The sequence below is a fragment of the Euprymna scolopes genome, chromosome 23 (assembly GCF_053919585.1).
Source record: "Euprymna scolopes isolate OS-2025 chromosome 23, ASM5391958v1, whole genome shotgun sequence".
NCBI lineage: Eukaryota > Metazoa > Mollusca > Cephalopoda > Sepiida > Sepiolidae > Euprymna > Euprymna scolopes.
In genome coordinates, this window is record NC_136504.1 from 43,640,908 (window position 1) to 43,663,014 (window position 22,107).

The 22,107-nt window shown below is 37.0% G+C and overlaps 1 protein-coding gene across 2 annotated transcripts in view; it reads right to left on the minus strand.

Annotated features, from left to right (window-relative positions):
- Nucleotides 1-22,107, minus strand: part of LOC145245855 (MYCBP-associated protein-like) — a 530,396-nt gene that overhangs the window by 214,638 nt on the left and 293,651 nt on the right. For both annotated transcript variants that reach the window (XM_080107561.1, XM_080107562.1), the window contains 2 exons: nucleotides 19,538-19,651; nucleotides 4,085-4,206 (listed from right to left, as the gene is read on the minus strand). In XM_080107561.1, the coding sequence (XP_079963687.1) occupies nucleotides 4,085-4,206; nucleotides 19,538-19,651 (236 nt within the window). The remainder of the gene's footprint in view (nucleotides 1-4,084; nucleotides 4,207-19,537; nucleotides 19,652-22,107) is intronic.

Consider the following 22,107-nt stretch of genomic DNA (forward strand, 5'->3'; position numbering starts at 1 on the left):
AAGATTAGGCCCAACATGCTTTTGACATATCAAGGTTTTTTTAATCATATCCTGGACATGGGAAAAGGTGATGATCAGGTTATCAAGTTTGGCTTTTATCCGCAATGGGAAATTTGGGAGGAAAGGGTTAGCAGAGCCAGAGGTTGAATTCAAGGCCAACCGCTGGGAAGTAGTTCAACATTATCAGTTTCCAATCAAATGCTGGTGGGATAGTTGATTGTCATATTATTCACCAGTTTATTATAGATTTTACAGAAATTTCTAATGCATGTTTTGCTATACGAGGGGCATTCCAAAAGTAATGCCTCCTATTTTTATTCCACCCAAATGGATCAGAAGGAACTGCAAATTGTTCTGATGCATTCATGACTTGAAAGCTTTAACTCTCTGCTACAGATATTGACGGTGTGAGACTTTAAGAAAGCAACCTATGTCATGAATGTGCATCAGAAACAGAGGTACGTCGTTGAATTCCTAGCAAAAGTGAACTGAGAATGGTGGCGACTATGTAGAAAAAAAAATTCTGGAACACAAAAGGTCAATCGTTTTGATGGTATCACTCCTGTATTCGTAGCTCTTCAACTTTTTGATGAGTTAAAAAAAAATAGGAGGCTTTCCTTTTTAAATCATCTATGTATATTCTCTTAGATGTGGCTGTTATACTGTTACAATGATGTTTTGATAGTGTATAAAGCAAAACAAAAATAACATAGATTTCCAATCAATGCCAGCTAGGTACGGCTAGTATTTAACAAGACAGTAAGACATAATAGGTTCGACTACACTGCAGTAGTAGTGGTGATGGGGTAAACCTATTATACGACTACAAAAAATATTACTGTGTTCTCCTCCTTTTCTCCCTCAGAAAATATCTACCAATAACTATAAATGCAGTTAGGCACATGGATAATATACTGCCTCGGATCTTCTGGCAACAGCTTCTTTGACAGTGTCCGTGAACTTAAGGCATGTAGGAGACTGAGATGTGATGCCTACCGATTCTAAAAAGAAAATAGCTCGAATAGCTTACCCTCCTTTCTCCACTTTGTCTAAAAGCAAAAAGTTGTCACAGGGACGTGTTAACTCAAAATATGCTCAACTAATGCAAATCATTTCAAACACCAAAAGTAACATGTATACGAGAAAATAATAAGCCACTACAATCTTAGAAACTCCTATATAAGTCCTAGTTCCAAAATCAGTTTTCTCAGGAATGCTCACGTCAACTAAAGAAATTCAATAACGTATGCTCAACTACCCCCACCCCCATGCCTTTTGGGTCGGGAAGGCGAAAAAAAACTTGATGGCTCACATACCAGCTTTCTTCATCTCGTGTGTATATTCCCACACATTAGCAACAGTTAGGCACACAGAAACGAATTGGTACTCACAGCTATAAATGCTCTAAGAAGAACAAGGTAAACCGACACACACACACAATGCCACGCTGCCAAATACTCACATACTTATATTACTTACGCAGCATATTCACACTATGAACATTTTGATTTGCACATTTCTAAGTTCAACTTTCATTACTCAAAGTTTGCATAAATGAACATTTTCACGATTGAAAGTAACTTTTACATTCCAACTTATGTTAAATGCTGGTGTGGTTCTTCGCGCTATTCAAAGACATGATCCTTGTCCATAACAGACCTACTAAGGCCAGAGAGCATGTTACTATCACGCGTTAGATGAGGGCTATCTTTAAGGGTTTTTCTCCTGGGAAACCCGATGGTTTTTACCTACAGGTATGTCTCCAGATTCCTTAATCGGTTAAATAGCTAGATATTATCACAGACTTGAAGATGACTGAGAAATCATCTGAAAGTAAAGGTGACAAAAAAAAATTATATAAACTGATTTTCTACTAAAAATAACTCTAAAACTGAAAATAATGAATATGAAAATGCTGAATGCTAAAGAGTAATGCAATTGAAATAACCTACCCGATCTAATATATAAAGTTGTCTTGTTGGATTTTCTAATTCAGACCTAAATACCTTCCATTCTAAAATGTCAATATTTCACTAGCGGGACCTGTGGAAATACCACAGAGGACTCTTTCATATGTAATATATTGATGTTGGCAATCTGTGGATGTTCAGCATAAATAGAGACACCTTGATATTATTGTAGCTCTTTTGTTAACAATGCAAAAGTATTTATCTAAGCAAACAGGGGTGCCCAGCAAAGCCAGGTCGTAAAAATACGCTTGAATATGATATTTTCATTTATGCAGATTTCGTATATATTATTATAGTCAAATTGCTATCGATTCTTATATATTATAAAGCTGGGATTTTAAAAATAAAAAAATATATATCCATATGACTTGGGTGCATCAGCTTGAATCGAAACTGAAACCAAAACCAAAACTTATATCATATTTTTAGGAGTACAGAACTTTATTATAGCTGTTACAAAAAGGAAGACTGGGTGTTTTTGTTTTTTTTTGCATAATGGTAAACAGAAGGACGGAGGGAAAACATTTAATGGAGGTTGGAAAAAAAAATTAAATAAATAAGAGGATAGAGTCAGCCGACCGGGTTTCGCCCTCACATTTCAAATCCGAATCTAGGTTTTTTTTGTTTTTTGTTTTTTTTGTATAGGGAAACGAATTCAAACGGGGGAATGACTAAAATAAAATTAAACTATCGGAAAGAAAAAAAAAACTTAAACGCCATCGGCTATAATCGAAACTGAAACCAAAACTTATAAAGAATTCTTGCTAAAATTATTTTTTACAATTAATTAACAATTAACAATTGAACGAAAATCAATCGGAGAAAAAAAAGATGTAAGTGTGATACACAAAATAACATACACGCTATCGTATTAATATATAGATTCTGAATAGGCATTTATTTTTTTTTAGCGTTAGCCAATATTATTTAGAAATATGTAATTCGTTTTAATCATTTTGCAAATAAAATTATTCCTCTTTCTGAATTTTTGAGACAAGGATTGATTATTTGTATTATTTGAATTCTCATCTTAAATGTTATTTTCACAACGGTTCAGTCGATGTAACCGCCGACCTTCTTCAGATGTACTTTACTAAACTTAAGAATCTTTCTGTTGGACTCTGAAATTTGTGCAGAGTTTTTAACAGAACCTTTTATTTAATCGACAGGGTAGCATGCTCTTGTTCCATCAGCCATGACATGGTAAAATTCCTAAACAATTTACAATTGTATTTTTTTATTGTTGCCCACACTTCAACCTCCAGAAGGATGTAACTTGTAATTGAATTTTACCAAGTACTTTATCCATTATGCTACGGGTCCTCAAGGAGGTTGGAATTGAGAATTACTTAGGATTTCTATTCAGCTATGGCTGACAGAACGAGAACATGCTACCCCTACGGATTAAATAAAGGCTTCCATTCGAAATTTTGCGTAGATTCTCAAGTTGACAAAGATTCCCGTGTTCAACAGGATATACCTAGAGAAGGTGAGAAGTTACATTAACTGAAATGTTGTGAAAATAAAACTCAAGAGGAGAACAGTAGTCCAAAGAATACAAAATAATATATATAATTATTTCTGTCCAGAATATTTTTTATAGGAAAGCCACATTTCTTCTCTACAGTAAATGCTAATAACAAACGGAAGACATTCTTCCTGTTAGCACCAAATTTCACTATTATTACAGAACAGTAATGCTGATACATTGTTTCGTTTAAAAAGAATTTATATTTTCATTCATATAGAACCTGTTGTGAAAAGAAACGGAGGTCATGTGACATATTCATAGGCAGTCTTCATTCCGCAACATGACTAAATGATATAAGGGCAGACAACTCATATTTTAAATTGGAAGATAAAATAGGTGTTACAAATAAAATTTTATTTCTTTTTTTTTTTTTTTCCGTATAAGATTAACAATATGCACACCAAAAAAAAAATAAATAAAAGGCTAAAATAACTTACTTACATTCCGGCCAACACCAGATAGATATAGCTCATAATAAATAAAAGAATGAAAATCTCAGTGAATTGACCATGATGAGCATACCCCCCCCCCCCGTCATTTGTTTGAATAAAAGAGAAAATGATTGTGATAGACGCATACTCACCCGCATTGATATAAGTCATAAGACTTGAAAACGTCCGTCTGGAATTGCATTCGATAAATGCTCTCTTCCATTTGGTTCAAGTAATTTTCCTTCTCTTCGCTGTCATCCAAATCGGATATAATCTGCGAAAAGAAACGAAAATGGAAATCAATAAAAAAAATTTGCTGTGAAAAAGCAGTCAAATATTCAATCATCAAAAAAAAAAATGCCTGGCAAACGTTACTATTGGCGCCATAAAAGATTTTAAAGGAAACATAGATGGAAAATTAGTCTCAAACAATTTACTTTGGTTTACCTACTTGTGTGTGACACACTGGTTCTCACCAGATCACCGAAGTCAAGCAATGATGAACCTGACCAATATCAGATGGGTGATCATATGGGAATACTAGGCGCTGTATAGGGTTGCGGGACAGCACTACTGTCAAAGAAAAAAGTAAGGTGCCTCTTTATCTTTGCTAGTCTGTAGGAGACCCTTGGGCAAGGTCGAGAACCCACTTTAGTCCCCCCTCCCCCCAATCAGGGTAACATGAGGTTACGGAAAGCAGGTGATTGATGTAATACGGAAGCAATCAGGAATAATTCTGTTCATGGTTCTGTATCTTATTGTGCTGGGAAGACGATCCCTTTGGGTACAATGGTCAGGACAATCGCTCAGTATGGGCACTACTCAGACAGAAAGAAACTGCAACCTACTGTATGTACAACTGCAAAGAAAGCTATAGTGATACATCAAACACTTTCGAGAAACAGCACGAATAGGGTTCTGAATGATGAGCAACAATGAATTCATGAATGCCTCGATAGAGAGAGGTAGATGGAGAATTATAGCCATCAATGTCTGCACAAGGCAGGACACCACTTGAATAAATGAACTCATGTGTACCATGAAACTAAATTTCATAAGCAAAGTGTCTTTCCTAGAACAATCCATTTGTGGTACACAATACTGCGGGCTGCTTCCTAGCTGACTATAATATGGTCGTTTCCAAATCTAACGTAAATAGATTCTTCTTGAGCCATCCTCTTAAATAATCAAACCTTATCCAAGCTTCATCATTACTGATCATCACAGTCTACTCGACAATCATTAAACCTTATCCTTGAGTGGCTCTTGGACCTTGATAAGTGGTGACGTCCTAATAAAAAGAAATACTAATATTTATAAAAGAAAATATAAGTATATGAAGTTATTGTTAGGATTGGCCTTTAAATGTTGTTTTCTATTTCTGAATGGTTATATGAGAAGAAAAAAGATGTCTGACAGATGACGAACTACTAAAGCCAATCGTAACAGTAACTTTTTTTTGAAGAGTGTCACCACTTATCAAGGCTCAGAGGTTACTCGAGGATAGGTTTTAATGAATGTAAGGTGATCAGTGAGACAACAGTTCAGTGATCGTTTTGGTAGGAATTGGGCAGAATTAGACTATTTAAGGGGGACATTGAACTTGAAGACTACCATGTTGTAGTCAGCTGGAAAGCAGACCAATGAAGCAGAGTTCCACAGGCGGGAAGTTCTAAGAAAGAAGCTTTATTCATAGAATTATCATTTAGATTTAGCTACTGATAGAGATTGGGTTAACTTGTTGGTAGTGGTTGTAGTTTGATGAGTGCATTTCATGAAAGTTTGACGAGAGGTGGCCATTGAATGAAGCTCAGATGAGAACTTGCCGTGAAAATAACGGTAGAGCAGAGACAGGCTTGCAGCGTCTCTTTTGTGGGAGAGAGATTGAAGGAAAGGGAAAAAGGGCATCAACTACTAAGTTTTGAAGTCCGTAAAGGTAGGATATGGTACTTCGGGCATCTCCTACAGTACTCCATATGTGCTTATATTTTCTATGACAGTTTAATAAAACTGATTTTAATGCAATTACGTTTGTTCTGTCTGACGTAGAATAAATCCTCTAGCATTTATCTCCCTTTGTCGGCCCATTTTTCTTAGGGAATTCCATCAGATTCGTCATCAGCAGAGACTTCCTGTACTTGTCCCCAATTTATTTAACTGCCTTCCTCATGAGCATCATGGTGCAGTTTTCTATCTCTTTACAGCTGATGCTACCAAGTCAGGCTGTCTGAAGATATTGGCTTCCTGAAACGAAACGCACTTAACATTGATGCTTTTTGTATTTCTACTTCCTTTTGCGAAACTTAATTATGTTCTGCAAAAGCAAAAAAAAAAAAAAAAAAAAAACACCTTTTCCCCCTCTTTTCCTCCTTCCCATTTCCCCTTTCTTTCTCCCCCACTTCCTGACTGGTTACCTAACTTAAAATGTACCAAACATTAATGCTGTAATCCTTTTCCGTCTTCCATTGCAAAACTCATTAATGTTTTGCAGGATAGGAAACAAAAACGATAAAATTCACTATTAAACAACAAACGCTACAAACTAGCGATTGAAGATACAAAAAAGCTTGAAGAATAAAAACCTTCTACAAAATAACTGGATTCGGCATTAAATAACCCGAAAAGGGTTGATATGCCGTAAAACAAAACAACCAAACTAAACTCTACAAATAAATATTAAAGATATAAAGAACTTGGAACATAAAAACTGTTTCCAAAATAACTGGATTCGGCACGAAATAACCCGAAAATAACAAAACAGGAGGAGGAGGAGGAGGAGGAGGCCGCCACTGCCGACGACGACTGGCAGTTAAAGAGAGAGATCATGCTGAGAGAAAACAACATAGAAAATGTTTATGGAGGAAGTGGTAATTCTCTCCCCCATCCAGCCAACTCCTTAATAATAAACTAAATAACATTCTCTCCACCTAATTAAAAAGAAGAAAAAAAGAAAAAACAAACAAAAACATGCCACCCCCAGGGCAAAACTATTTTGCCTAAAAAACTGATTGTCAATACCAAACGCCCTTTTGGGGATGGGGGGGGGGTCATTGATTGAGTTTTCTAATTAACCTTTTACTATTCTCTTCCCCTCGACCCCAATTTTTACCGCTCTCTTGAAAGAAATGCGTTTAGTTACAAAGAAATGACTTCTTGTTTCAAAAGAATTAAGAATAAATTCCAAACGCTAAATTATTTAAAGAATTTCACGTGAAATTGATTTTACAATGGTTGGCGTTGTTTTCAAGGTGAATCGAATAGGTATTAAATAAAACAATCTTGGACGATTGTGGGGAAGGGAAGAACACAAGATGAATAAGCATTTATTGATAAGAAACAGAAGACGGAATTAATTAAAAGACGGAAGGGGCTTAGTAATAGAGTCTTTTAATTGGCCAAAGATAATTGGAGTTCTTATATTTAAAAATCTGTATTTTTTTTTTTCTTGGATTCAGAGATATTCTGTTACATATTAAGAACTCTATATCAATGGTGATTAAGTTAGCTAGGATGAATTTTTTACAAGGGTCACACTGAGTGCATAATAACCCAGATCTGTAAAACGAAATCATTTCCAGCTTTGCATGAAAGACGGGTGACGTAAAGTTGAGATAAAGGGAAGAGCGCCTGTGGAACTCTGTTCCGTCTGCCTGCTTCCCTCCGGACTACAACTTGGATGTCTTCAAGTCCAATGTTAACAAATTTCTAATGAACCGCCCCCTTGATTAAACACTTCATCAAATCTTCACACTAACGTAATGTACTTGCAATAACCCTTATCCCTGAGTGGCTTCCGGGCCTTGATAAGTGGTGATTACTGTGTAAAAAAAAAAAAAAAAAAAAAGAGAGCAGAGGTCAAATGTAGTAGACAAAACAGAGATTCAATGATGATTGTTGGTGTCCTTCCGTCTAGATAGACGATGGAGAATCGCACCTGAAGGTTGTCATGAGTGGTGGTAACTGTTGCTGTGACTGAGCAGACCGATGCGGGAGTGGCAGATTCTGTTGCACTTCCTGCAGGGATACCCTCTGCCATGCTCTGCCGATGCTGTCCTTTTGCACCTGCCTCTCTTTTCCACCCACTGTTCATCTCTTCTCTCCTCACTCAGCCGGACACACATCTTGACTTTGACCCTCCAGGAGTCATGGTCTGCAGCGTAGGATTCGAGGTCAACAGGGTTGATTTTGCCGGATTTTAAGTTCGTTTTGCACGCATCATTAAATCTGAGGAGTGATCTACTGGTTGATTTGCTGCCGGCTGAGAGCTCGCCATACAAGATGTCTTTGGGGATTCGGCCATCCTGCATGCAAAAGAAATGCTCTAGCCAGCGCAGATGTCTCTGGAAAAGGAGGGCAAACATGCTTGAAACATTCGCATTGGCGAGAACGTCTTTGTTCAGAATGTAACGTTTTCCAGTGGAGAGAAAACTAAGGTTTTCAAATCAGTCTCTGAAGCCGTGCAAATAAGATCCCGCAAATATGATAGGAAACCTGTTGTTATATATTCGCTGCGGACGGTCGTCCAATGTGTTTATTCGGTCTATATATCAGGTTGTTTCCCCATTTCATAAATTTTTTTCGTTCTAAAACATATTTTGATATTTGGAAAAGTGTTCTATATCATTAGAAAGCACGTATTCTGTTCTACAAGATAATGGTCATCGGTTTTTGTTTGTATAATTTTTTTCTCGTTCTTCAGAACTGTCAAATGGATTGTCAAGTAGATAAAAAAAAATCTCATTTTCGAGACCTCCTTCTTTTCGCCTTTAATCGAGGTCAAAAAGTGAGTGAAGTGACTAAGGATATTTGTGCCGTATATGGAGAAAACGCTATAGTTGAGAGAAATGTTCGAGATTGGTTTACCAAATTCAAACACGGCCATTTTGACCTCAATAATGCTCCTCGTTCCGGAAGACCAATCAAGATAGACAAAGCTCAACTCAGGGTTTTTTTGAAGAAAGATGGCCATCAGATATGTAGAGAATTTTTTTTTTTTTTTTTACATAGGCATCACCACTTACCAAGGCCCAGAGACCATTCGAGGATAAGGGTTAAGAGTGCAGAGTGGTCAATTGGACAATATAGTAATCGTGAGTAATGGAAATTTGATAAATTTGTTAACTTAAGTGGAATGGCTCATCAAGAACTTGTTTACGTTGGACTTGAAGACAATCAGATTATAGTTAGCTGGAAAGCAGGAAAACAGAAGACAGTTCCACAGGCGTGCACTTCTAAGAAAGAAGCTTTGTTCATGGAATCTACGTTTAGGTTTAGGCACAGATAAAGAGTAGGGGGGTTATTGATAGTGTTTTCAGCTAGACGAACGTTTATTGTGAAAGTTTGGCGAGGGGGACCATAGATTGAAGCTCAGTCGAGCACTTGCCATGACAATAACGATAAAGCAGAGGCAAACTCGCAACATTTCTTCTGTGAGATAGAGGTTACAGGGAAGAGAAAAGAACATCTCCTATGAGGCTATAAAGTCTATTTTGGACTCTATCAATGCAGGACAAATCCTTTCTAGCAGCTCCTGTCCAGATGTGGCAACAGTACTCCATCCTTGGATGTACTTGGCTCTTATATAGATAGAGAATTGCACCAGCAGTGAGATATCTACTGGATCTATAAAAGGATCCCACCATTTTTTCAGTGGCCTTGCAACATATTTAATGTACGTGTTCCATTTCAGATCAGGAGTAAAGGTCAACCTCAGAAGCTTGTCAAAACATGAGACCTCTCCAAAACGAGAACCATTCATTTCAATTGATGCCAGATGGGGATCAGAGCGTTGATGATGTAAAGATAAAAGCTTGGTTTTAGATGCATTAAAAGTAACCAGCCACTCCTTTCCCCATTGTACCACGTGCTCAAGATCAGAGGAAAGATAATCGGAGAAAACTTGGTCGTTTACGGTCTTAGATGTGCTGCCATGGATGGTAGTGTCATCAGCATAAATGTCTACGAATGATGTAAGAATGTGATTTGAATGATCATTAGTGTAGATCAGGAAGAGAGTTGGGCCCAGGATGGACCCCAGAGGGACTCCAGCATTAATACTGCGAGCTTCTGATTTGTACCCATCAACTCTTATGAACCTATCAGAGACAAATGATTTAATAATTGAGAAGACATTTCCAGCTATACCATAGCTGGAGATCTTGTGAAGCATTGCAACAATTTCATGCCAGCTCCAGTTGATAGGATTCACCCAAAAACTTGGAGCTAGAGTCCCACACAAACTTACTTTTGCTGTTAAAATTCTTTGATTTTCTTAAAAAAAAAAAAAAAAAAAAAAAAAACGGCAGGAACTTATGTAACAACCTAATAATTTGTAAAAATAAACTTTTTCATTGTCTCAATATATACACTTGGCAGCGAATAAAACATACACAGTTGGTTATAAAATATTTTGTTTATTCAAATCAACCTTTTCAATTTCAGAATGATAGTTATGACATTAATGATAGCGTGCATGGCAGAAGTGGTGTGCTTGGCAGTGGAGAAAAATGTGTCGTTTGTCTTGTCCATCGTCGCTGCTCTCTACCTTTTCCCATCGTTTGCCCTTTCTATTTTACTGGCACAGATTACGTCAAAACATTCCACCACGCATTGTCTTGAAATGTCGGTCAGTCTTGCTGACCTCATCTCCGTGTTTCTACGTTCCCCATTTTGACTTTTTTGACGTCATTCCTGGAGCGCCTGCCAAATATTTGACATTGTAATCTAAGGCGAATGTTATTCTGATGTTTGTCCGTGTGCATCACTCATCTCGTTAAGTTAGAAAGTTTAAGAAAATAACTAATTACAATAACATCAGTCTCTTTCTCCTAAGTTGATTCTCTTCAAATTAAACCTTTAAGAAAACTCAGTGAACATCTCCAAGCGTCTTTCTTCATAAAAAGAGTTTTATTCATTTTTAGTTAACCTAATCGATGGCCACCTATGAAATGCGTCAAAAAGAGACGACAGCATCAAACAAGATGATAAAAGATCAGCACGTATAAACACTTACACGCATGCATAATGACTTTTAGTAGTTGTTGAAAATGTTAGAATTCTAAGTTGGAAGTTGAGCAGTGATATGTCTGTTGACATTACATTTAAATTTCTACATGTTGGTACAGTCAGGAAAACAGGAAAAAGAGAGATAATTCCAAAGGCAAGAGGTTCAAGGGAAGAAGTTATTAAGGTAAAAAGCCTTCCAGTATCTGGGGATCTCTGCAGTGAAGGCGTGTAATTTTGCTACTTATCGGATTTGTCGCAGATATTCAAAGCAAAGAAAATTATATAGAATATACTTCTTGGCAGTATATTCTGTGTTACCCGCAAATGTTAGGCTGAGGAGTTTGAAGCCTTAGAACCATCATGACGATACTGATTATAATAATGAGTACAATGAGCTATGGTAGAAGCACAAACCAGATGAAAACCAGGGAGGAGAGTGACGTTTGGTTTGAATCATAGGAAGCTGTGAAGCCTTCCTGTAGTTAAATGTCTCTTCCTATGGAAGTGACGATCAATTGAAGACTGAACAGAAAAATCTCAACACCACCAACAGCATGATCATGCGGAAAATAGGCACAGATTTTTTATACAGATTCTGATACCTTCAAAAGTTCTAATCCCCCACCTCCAATTAATCGTCCCAACACTATATTTAAGGCATATCAACCCTTTGCTTTCTCAGCCCTTTCATGTGAAACTTTGTGGTGAAAAACCGATCCCATAAGTGCTAGTTATGCCACCAGCAATACATATTTTTTTGCACAATTCATTTTAATAATTTTGTTCCATTCGATCATTTCTATTTTGAAAGTTCCGTTATCATTAAATTAGTATTGAAACGAATTGTTGGTTTTATGACTTTCTAGTTGTACTTAACCACTTTTAACTAGAATGTTTTCATAGCGTAAGTGCTAAAAGAATGGAGTCACCAAAAAGATGTGTACATTTGTATTTATATATAGCTTTCATTGTCATGAAAACTTCTAACAGTGCTGGGTAAGTACAGTTAAAATTGAAACGAATTGTTAGTTTTATATCATAGATTATACTTTCAAAATACTAATTGAAGGATCGGTAAATGAAAGTTAAAAAAAAAAAAAAAATCCTGGTCAACACCAGTCAATTACAACATAGTAACTCTTTAAATCCAATGGTAACGAGTTCTTGTTGAGCCGCCCCTTTAAATAATAATCCAAATTTTACCGAATCTATATCATTAATGATTACTACATTACTACCTTACATTCTTTAACCTTTATCCTCGATTGGCCTTCCAGCCTTGATAAGTGGGACAAGTCATCAGACAGAGAAAAGTTTAGCCAGATTTCATTAGCAAGATTTGTGTGATTATGGTAGGGGAACCAGTCAGAATGATGACCATTGACGTCACCGAATACAAAAATAGAGCTTGATGCACAAAGTTTCAATGCATTATCAATATTGCTGAATTTATCATCAACAATGCAGGAGCCATTATGAAAAAGGGATCAGAGTTTGAACATCAGACTCTCGGGAAAAGTTTTACTAGCCATGGCAATTGGTGATTGGTAAGGTTTCTTATAATTGTTAAAAGAAAGATTTTTCTTAATATCATTAAATATTAGTCTGCTTCCACTACTTACTAGAGGTCATTTACCCACTGCTCTCGACATGTGTGCATACGCTTTACCCTCATGTTGAGAATAGAGCATAATATCTTCCATCTGCCAATATACCCATCTCGGGAGGTCTTTTAAAAAATACAGGAATAATAAAACCAAAGGATCGTCCCTCGGGGAACATCAGCATTGCATGTGGAGTTTGTATTTACTTGCCTCCCCACGAGGGAAGAGTTAGACACAAGATCGGTTTTTAATGTGGAGAAAATCCAGCTCTCCAAGAAGGAGCACTCTGGATAGGAATAAAAATAAAAAATTGCCTCAATCTAGAAGGATTTCTCCTTCACTGACCAATATCAAAAAAGGTGAAGTTGATTAAATGTCTGGCCATCTGAGGCGAACTGGATATTTCTTTTAACTCTAAAAGGATCCGATCTGATTATTAATGTGATTATTTGAAATATTGCTTTCATTTTTATGTTATTATTCAAATTCTTACCATTGTTGTATTATTTTGGGTCTGCATTGATTTGATATGTTTCAGAATTTTTTTGGAGAGGTTTGCCAACCTTTATTATTTGTTTTACTGTTCTCACGTTACAAATTAGTGACCCTATATCAATAGTGATTAATTCAGGTAGTGTGAATTTTGACAAAGGTCACACTTAGTGCAAATCATGATAACTTTACTCTGCAGACAGAATCGTTCTCAAAGAAAGATGACACAAAGTTGAGACAAGGCACAGCAGGTCAGACGCCATAGACAAAACAGAGATAACGAATAACGTCACATTTCTCAAGCCAGAACAAAAAAATTTTCATATCAGTCTCCCTGTGGAAATCGTGCAAATGAGACACTGTTAATAATGTAGAATAGTCTAAGTGGAATGTTACCTCAATGTCTCTGTCCATGTGCGTCACCCATTCTGATAAATTTAGGAATCTAAGAAGTAAAAAATTAGTCTCTCTCCCATGAGTCCATTCTCTTCAAATAAAACCTTGAAGAAGACTCAGCAAACGTCTCCTTGTGTCCTATTTCTTTATGAAAAGAAACTTATTTCTATAGCAACCCTAGAAGAAATGGTGGTGATGAAAAGAAGCGTAACACATGTAAAAGATCAGGACATATAAACACCTTACACATATGCATAAAGGCTTTTATTTGGTTATTGGATATTTGGATACGAACTAAAAAACCAAAATGAAAATAATACGAATTATCAATCTTCAGCAAAAAAATTCTTGAAACATGCTAGAGGCGTTCCAAAAGTAATGCCTCCTATTTTTTATTCCACCCAAATGGATCAGAGGGAATTGCAAATTGCATTGTGATGATGACTGAACTTTCATGATCTGAAAGTTTCATCTCTCTGTTGCAGATATTGATAGAGTAAGACTCTAGGAAAGCATTTTCTGTTATAGACCTGCGTCAGAAGCAGAGATGTGTCATTAAATTCCTTGCAAATGTGCACTAAGGATGGAGGTGACTAGGTAGAAAAATAAATTCTGAAGCACAAAAAGTGGCTCTTTTTAATGGTACCACTCCCGTTTTTATAGCTCTTCAATTTTTTGAGTAAAAAATTAGGCAGGCTCTACTTATGGTACAACCTGCATAATAAATTTAAATTAATTTTTTGAGTAAAAAAATAGGCAGGCTCTACTTATGGTACAACCTGCATAATAAATTTAAATAGTTGAATTTATATCTGCCAAATTATGATTTAACTAGTGGGTGGGGACGCCCAGATTTGCCCGGGTGCAAAATATGCTTAAATATGATATTTTAATTTGTCCAGATTTCGTATATATTATTATAGAGTCATGATTTCAAATATTAAAAAAAAAGTATTTAGATGCCATCAGCTAGAATCGAAACCGAAGCATTCAAAGCTGGTGACGTTACCACTGTACCAACGTGACACGCATATAAACTGATTAAAAATGAAAAATAAACTAACGTGAATGTACAAAACGTATAAGGATTTTTTTTTTCGATTTTCACCCATTTTTTGATCCCTTAAAAACAATTTTAACCGGCTAAAGACCCATAAAAGAACGGTTTGTGTAAAAACAATCCAATCATTTGAGGCCCCTAGCGCTGCTCTGCGACTTTTAGTTTCAGTGGAGATACAGTTTGAAAATATGGAGACAGACAGACAGGCAGACCAGCAGACAAACATATAGCCGTTTATATATTAGATTACAATGTCAACGTGCATAGCACAAAGCTATTTAGGTGGTGGTTTGTGCAATCTAGTCTGAAGTCGGCATAAGCATTGGATCCAATTTGATGCCAAACTATTCGAAGTTGAGAAGAAAGGCTGTGCATCATTGACGAATTATTTTATGTCTATAAACGTAACAATTAGGAGAAATTTTGATTTACAGTTTTTTTTGTTTTTTTTTTAAACGTTGCAAGTCTTTCTCTGCTCTTTTGTTATTTTCACGGCAGATGCTTTACTTCTGTACTGTACTGAATTAAAGCAGCACTCATCTTAGGCATGTTGAACCGCTTCCCTTTGCAGGAGGAAGTTCCATGGGAGTATGAAATTCACAAACGGTCCCCAGTTGTATGTACATCCCCGGTAGGGGAGATAACGATGTTCGGTTTTGGCAACTTTTGCAAGGTGGCGACATCCTCCTACATACCGTGCCTACTATTCCCAAACGGTCACCAATTTGGTACTGACAGGTGTGGGGCCGGGAACCAGCCTAGTACCTGAGGTACGCCACCTGGTTATCACTCAGGAGCTTCATTCTCCCATGCCTTGCCACCTGGCTTTCGGGTGGGGCAAGTTTATTGCTTGTCGCCTGAGGCGCCCCAACTGGGGGATGCCGACCGGGATGCTCAGGCAATTTTTGTCGAGGCAAGAGTGCCCCTCCTTTAGGGAAGCTTGCCTATATACTACTTTGCGACCCTGTATCACATATTGCTGTGGTGGGCAGCAATCAAATCTCTACCCTCATTATGAATGGTGGGGATGAGTTTCTTTGCTGCTTTAGTTGATTGAAGACTGAGTAGAAAGTATTCACCAAGGATCCGTTCTTGACACTCAGCCCTTCAGGGTGCGGTACGCTGCCTGGGTATCATCCAGGAGGTCTACCCTTCCAGGCCTTACCGCTTGGCTTTTGGATGGGGCAAGTTTATTGCTTGTCGTCTGAGGCGCCCCGACCGGGGAATGTTGACGGGGATGAGCTGGCAATTTTTGCTGATGCAGGAGTGCCCCTTCTTTAGGGGAGCTTGCCTATCTCTCACTTTCTGGAATTTGTGTCAAACATTGCTCTGGTGGGGAGCAATCAAATATCTACCTTCACTATGAGTCAAAAATATTGTAACAAATGGCTTGAATTAAAGTTTAATATGCAAAAGTCAAGCATCATGATGCAACAATTGTACTTTAAACAGAAACATGCATTTCGAATGCGCTTCTGTCATATCAAAGAATGTTCTGTTGATTTTATATGTTGGGCCTTCGGCTTGTGTGGTAATAAAACTTTTCAAATGCACTTGTGATGTTAGGCTATGTAAAGTGTTAACTTTGGTCAAAATCGCCTGTTTCTTCTTTCATCGGATTATTTCGATTATCGATTATCAATACTTACCAAAGACATTTCGATATTAAATTCATTTAAGAACACTGCTAGGCACATAAAGTACCTTTGTGCGGAATTTCATAAAAATCGGTCCAGTCGTTTTGGAGTTCATAGGGAACAAACTCACGGACACACACAGACAAAGTTCTTTTTTATATAAATAAGTGTCGTGGTGGGTAAGTATAAGAAATACTGCTACTACTACTACTACTACTCTTACTACTGCTAATATAGTAATGACACTAAATTGTAACTCCCCCTTTTTTTCTTTATTTTCCTCTCTGTCCTTCTTTCTTCCTTTCGACCAATCAGATTAAAGACAGAAAAAAAAGTCTTACAAAAAGTGCAAAAGAAAGTAAGCCTGTGAATGTGGGAGGGGGAGGGGGGACAGTTAAGAAGTGAAAACAATGAATTCACATCGCCTGAGTGTAAACATTTCCTAAAGCATTACAAAACGGCCCCGAATCCAGCCACAGTCTCATTCAGCAAAAATCGGTCTTATTTTGTTCAAATTCTATAGAAACACCCTTTTTTATACAGGGTACCCCCCCCCCAAAAAAACGGGCCCCAACTAAAATTAGGTCCCGTTTCTTAGTGTTTTGTCCGAATGAAATGAAACTTTGGTCATAACTAGTTTATTATATTCAAAACATCACATCAAAACACTAGGGTCTTTGGCCTTTTTTTTTTCTCCGTTCTACAGCATATGTTCTAGACAGCCTCCATTTAGCTTTTGTTTTTTTTTTTGGTCACCCTGTAAGTCAATTATGTTTAATCAATCAATCGATAAGAGTTTTATTGCTAAACTAGCGGGAGTACCCGGCGTTGCCCGGGTGTTTATAGGTGTGTGTGTGGTGTTAAATAAAAAGAAACATCGAAAAACAAAACACAAAAAAACTAACGTAAGGAAAACGAACACATGAAAAATGGAAAAACGAGCACATGAAAAATGGCTTAAATAAGCCTGTTTCGATATTAAAATTTTAAAAAATCGGTGGGTACCCGGGTGTTTTTGGGTGTGTGGTCGGGGGTGGATAAGCGAAGTAAAAAAAAAAAACCAGAAAAACGAACGTTACGTGAAAAATGGCTTAAATAACACTGGTTCAATATTTAAATTTAAAAAATCGAAAAAAAAAAAAAAAAAAGACATCTCACACCACGATTCAAACCCAAAACGTTTAGATAATGAACAAACGCGCTAATCAACTGACCTAACGCGACGTACATGAAATTTAATCAGTTTTTTCAACTATTTAAAGTAAATCAGGCCATTACGTCATCTGGCGCATGCATAGAACCGGTCGTCGTCACGAGAAGACCGTATTTGTTGACCCCCCTGTCGAAAATTGTTGATTTCGTGGTGAAAAAAATGAACGTTTTTGGCCAATTTTTCGATATTTTTTGAGCGAAGGATGGGGCTTCAATATGATACCGAGTTTGTGAATTTTCGTCGTGTCTGTCAAAAAGTTTTAGCAAACACACAAACATACATACATACATACACACATTTTCGCTTTTATATATATGGATTAGCGAGGGGTACCTGGCGTTGCCCGGGTGTTTCTAGGTGTGTGTGGAAACTCCATGGGTGGGTTGGTGGGTGGGGGTGGGGGGTTAAAAAAATGTTTTGGTAGATAAGGATCGAACCCGAACTGTTGAGGCAAAGTTATAAATTAAAGTGTGAAAAAAAAAGGTGCAACGTTAACCATTGCCCCACCGCGAGATGCTAATGGAAACACGTTTGAATTTAGTAAATTACTTGGATTTGGCAAGTGCCCGTTTTAATGAGTTAATGAGGTCATGTTTGACTGCGGGATTTTTATTTTCCCAAGATGTTATAGGAAAAAAACTAACCCACATGCTGCGAGCGACAAATGTTGAATATTTATCCTCCCGAAATCGAGCAAATTAAATAGACAGGCGAGCTTCGTTGTAAACTGTGAGATATTACGATTTATATGCGATATAAAAAGTTTTAAAAAGTTGTGAACTGACCGACCGCTTCTCTGAAAAAAGCCTTTTGTAGACATACAGAAAAAGTGAGCACACATACATACATACATACATTTTCGCTTTTATATTTATAGACTAACGGGGGTACCCGGTGTTGTCCGGGTGTTTAGAGGTGTGTGTGGTGTTAAATAAAAAAGAACCCGGGGAGGAGGGGGGTAGGATCAAATCCGAAGCCCTGAGGCGAAGTTTGAAAATAAAATCGGCCAGCCAGAATGAGTTAGTGAAAGAAGTTTGAATTTATTTAAGTAAGAAACAAATTGACAGGTGCGTGCCTGGAAGTCATCGATCATTACGACGACGACGTCAATGACCAGGTTTATTTGTTATAAGCGAAGTAAATAAGAAAACAACGTTAAGCGGGGGGGGGGGGGAGTGATCAAAACATCGAAAAAAAAACACAAAAAAACTAACGTAAGGCAAACGAACGATGTTGAAAACAGAAAAACGAACATGTGAAAAATGGCTTAAATAAGCCTGTTTCGATATTAAAATTTAAAAAAATCGTTGGGTACCCGGGTGTTTTTGGGTGTGTGGTCGGGGTGGATAAGCGAATTAAAAAAAAGAAATAGAAAAACGATCGTTACGTGAAAATGGCTTAAATAACACTGGTTCAATATTTAAATTTAAAAAATCAAAAAAAACAAAAGAACATCTCACACCACGATTTGAACGCAAAACGTTTAGATAATGAACAAACGCGCTGATCAACTGACCTAATGCGACGTACATGAGATTTAATCAGTTTTTCAACTATTTGTAGTAAATAAGGCCATGACGTCATCTGGCGCATGCGCAGAACCGGTCGTTGTCATGAGAAGACCGTTTTTGTTGACCCCCCCCCCCCGTCGAAAATTGTCGATTTCGGGGTGAAAAAATGAACGTTTGTGGCTAATTTTTCGATATTTTTCGAGCGAAGGATGGGGCTTTGATATGATACCGAGTTTGTAAATTTTCTTTGTGTCTGTCGAAAGTTTTTAGCAGACACACAAACATACACGCATACATACATACATACACACGCACATTTTTGCTTTTATATATATAGATGAGGACCTCCCCCCGCGACTGGACTTTAGCAATCTAACTCTCTCCCGAGTTATCCGCTGCCATGTGGGACCCACGTGTTGTATCAGCTTGTTCCTGCATCTCGTTCTTAGTCTTCCCTTTGGCCTCTTATGTTCAAGCTATGTACCCTGCTCATCTGTGTTTGGATGTTTTGATGGCAGTATTGATGTCAATAACTCTTGTTTGTTGGCGGATCCAGATGTTTGTCTTTCTGTCTTGTAGATTATGTTACATAAATTCAAATAATTTATTCAAATGAGACATTTTTCTTGTATACTAATCAGTATCAAAAGAATGCGAAAAAGAAAAGAAAAAAAAAAAGTGACGTACCTGAGCAAGATCAGTGACAGAGAAATTCCATATATATTCGTTCTTTTCCGCGTCTGGGAAAATGGCCGAGTAAATTTGTTTCATTTCTTTGACAGATTTGTAATCATAATGCAACTGCGAAAGACAAAGATGCTGTGTGTTTATTGGAGTGCAATAATTAGAGCTAGGACAACAGCATATTCTTTTCATTGTTTTGACTCTCGAGTGTGTACCCGTTGATGCCTTATATGCTTTTATATAGAGTGATATGATTCTCAGTTGATTAACTGTGTCTAACTGTGTTGGATATATACTCGAGAGTCAAAACAATGATAAGTATATTCTGTTGTCATAGCCCTAGTAATAAGTAATCGGGAGGAACCTCCCTTATTTGAAAAGGTTATGGTAAAGATTGATACTGAAATATAGTTCCGGTTGTTGCTTTACAGGCGGGAAGACTATATCAAAACAGAAAGTGTTTACTAAGTGATTTCCTAGAATACCTAAGAAAGCAAAAATAAAAAAGGGGGAGGTAATAAAATAAAAGCACAACAAATAAATATTACCAAAGGCAAGCTAAGTTACTCTTCTACTTACCTGGATAACTTCTTTGTGTTTTAATTTATTCAAAAATTGTTTTTTACTTAAAAATGGAGGTAGTGTAAAGATTGTCGACTTAGAACGAAAAAGAAAATGGTGGTCTCAGTCAACCTTCGATGATCGTTCAAAAATCGAAAATCAAACAAAATACTGATAGAAACACATCCAATAAATGTTACCAATCGTGTGAAAATGTAATGTTCTATCAGTACTTTGGTTAATTCTCGATTTTTGAGTGATTATCTACTTAGAAAATGATACTGGTAAACCTGCCATAGTGGTATGAGAGAAAATAAAGAGAGAGTAGCAGCCATAGATGAAGTCAGGTTCCCAGAAAGATGCTTACCTAAACATAGCTAAAAGGGTTTGGTTGTTTTATTTATTCATTTTTATGGTATATCAATCCTTTTCCATTTATTTAATGCCAATCTTGGAAAAGGATTTTAAGCTTCAAGTTCTTTCTATAATCAAATATTTATTCATTGTGTTTGGTTTGGTTGTTTTGTTTTATGGCATATCAGCACTTTTCAGGTTCAGTCATTTTGGTAAAAGTCTTTATGTTTAAAGTTCTTTTATATCCGCAAATATTTATTAATGGTCTTTAGTTTGGTTGTTTTGTTGAGGAAAATTGTTATTTTTGTTTTGGGTATTACAGAACATGGTTGAGTTTTGCAACGGGAAAGAAAAAACACAATAATATCAATGTTTGGTGCATTCTAAGTCAGAAAGCCGATATCGTCAGCAGGTAGGAGCTGAGAGGGAGAAGATAACAGAACACCAAAGTCTTATCTACGACATGAAAAGAAACTGGAATCTTAGGAAGATCTCTATTATTCCAATAATCATAGGAACAATCAAGTTCACGAAAAAAAAAAAAGAAACTTAAAATAAATCTAACTAGCGAATATACTTGGTGAACCAAGTGCTGTAAAGATCTAAACATTTAAAGGATCAGTTAGAATCCTAAAGGTTAGAATCTCTGAAATAGCAAGTGAATTTCTGGCATCCAGTAGGATGCTTCATCCCCAGCAGAAAAAAAAATGAAAATAGTAAACACAGATAATCAGATAATGCAGTGTGATGGAGACTTACTACATTGATGCAAAGGAAACAAAAAACATCTATATGGTCTTATCGACATAACAAACTTTCAAGATGATCATCCACAAAGTTAAGATTGAATAACACAGTACCATACCGAAGCAGAACTCGTCCTTGGTGAGTTGAACCAGCTTCCTCCAAAAGAGGAAATTGCATGGGAGCACCAAATTTACAAGAGGTTCCCAGTGGCTTGTATATCCTGTCCGGGGATATAACAATGTTAAGTTTTGCAGAGATGTGTTAACGTCTTCTTACATGCAGCGCCTGGTATTCTCAAATGGTCATCCATTTGGTACTGATCAGGCTCAACGTTGCTTAAATTTGATCTAATGAGAATCGATAAAAGAGGTGAGGTTTAGGGTGAGGGGTGGTTTTCGTTTTTGCTACTGGTGAAAACAAGATACTTTATCGAGAGAGAGAGGGGGGGAGAGAGAGAGAACAAAAGACAAAGAAAGAGAAAGAGAGAAAAGGGAGAAGACAGATACATGAAAAGAGTCCAGTAACAAAAGTTTCTTTTCTTTCTCTTTGACAAATTATATGCATTAAATCTGCTTCGTTTGTTTGGATCTTGTCCTCCCTTGATGCCCCAAGCACTTGCTTCTTTTGTGAATTTAGCTCTGGTTTGGTGGTTTCTGTCTTTAAATTGTTTGAAGTCGAAAGATTATATTTTAACTGGAAGCATCGAATGTATTTAAAAGGGACGTGCAAATGGAGTTGGTGGTGCTAGGGGTGCCCAAGCACTTGCACACCGCCCCCCCCCCCGTTACTCCTCTTTTAAAAGTGCCCTTTTTAGAGGAATGTATAATAGGCCTGTGCCTCACCGAGACACCGTTTTTTTCACCTGAGCACCTGCTCTGACAAAATTTTTCAAAAAGGGTAATAAAAAAAAA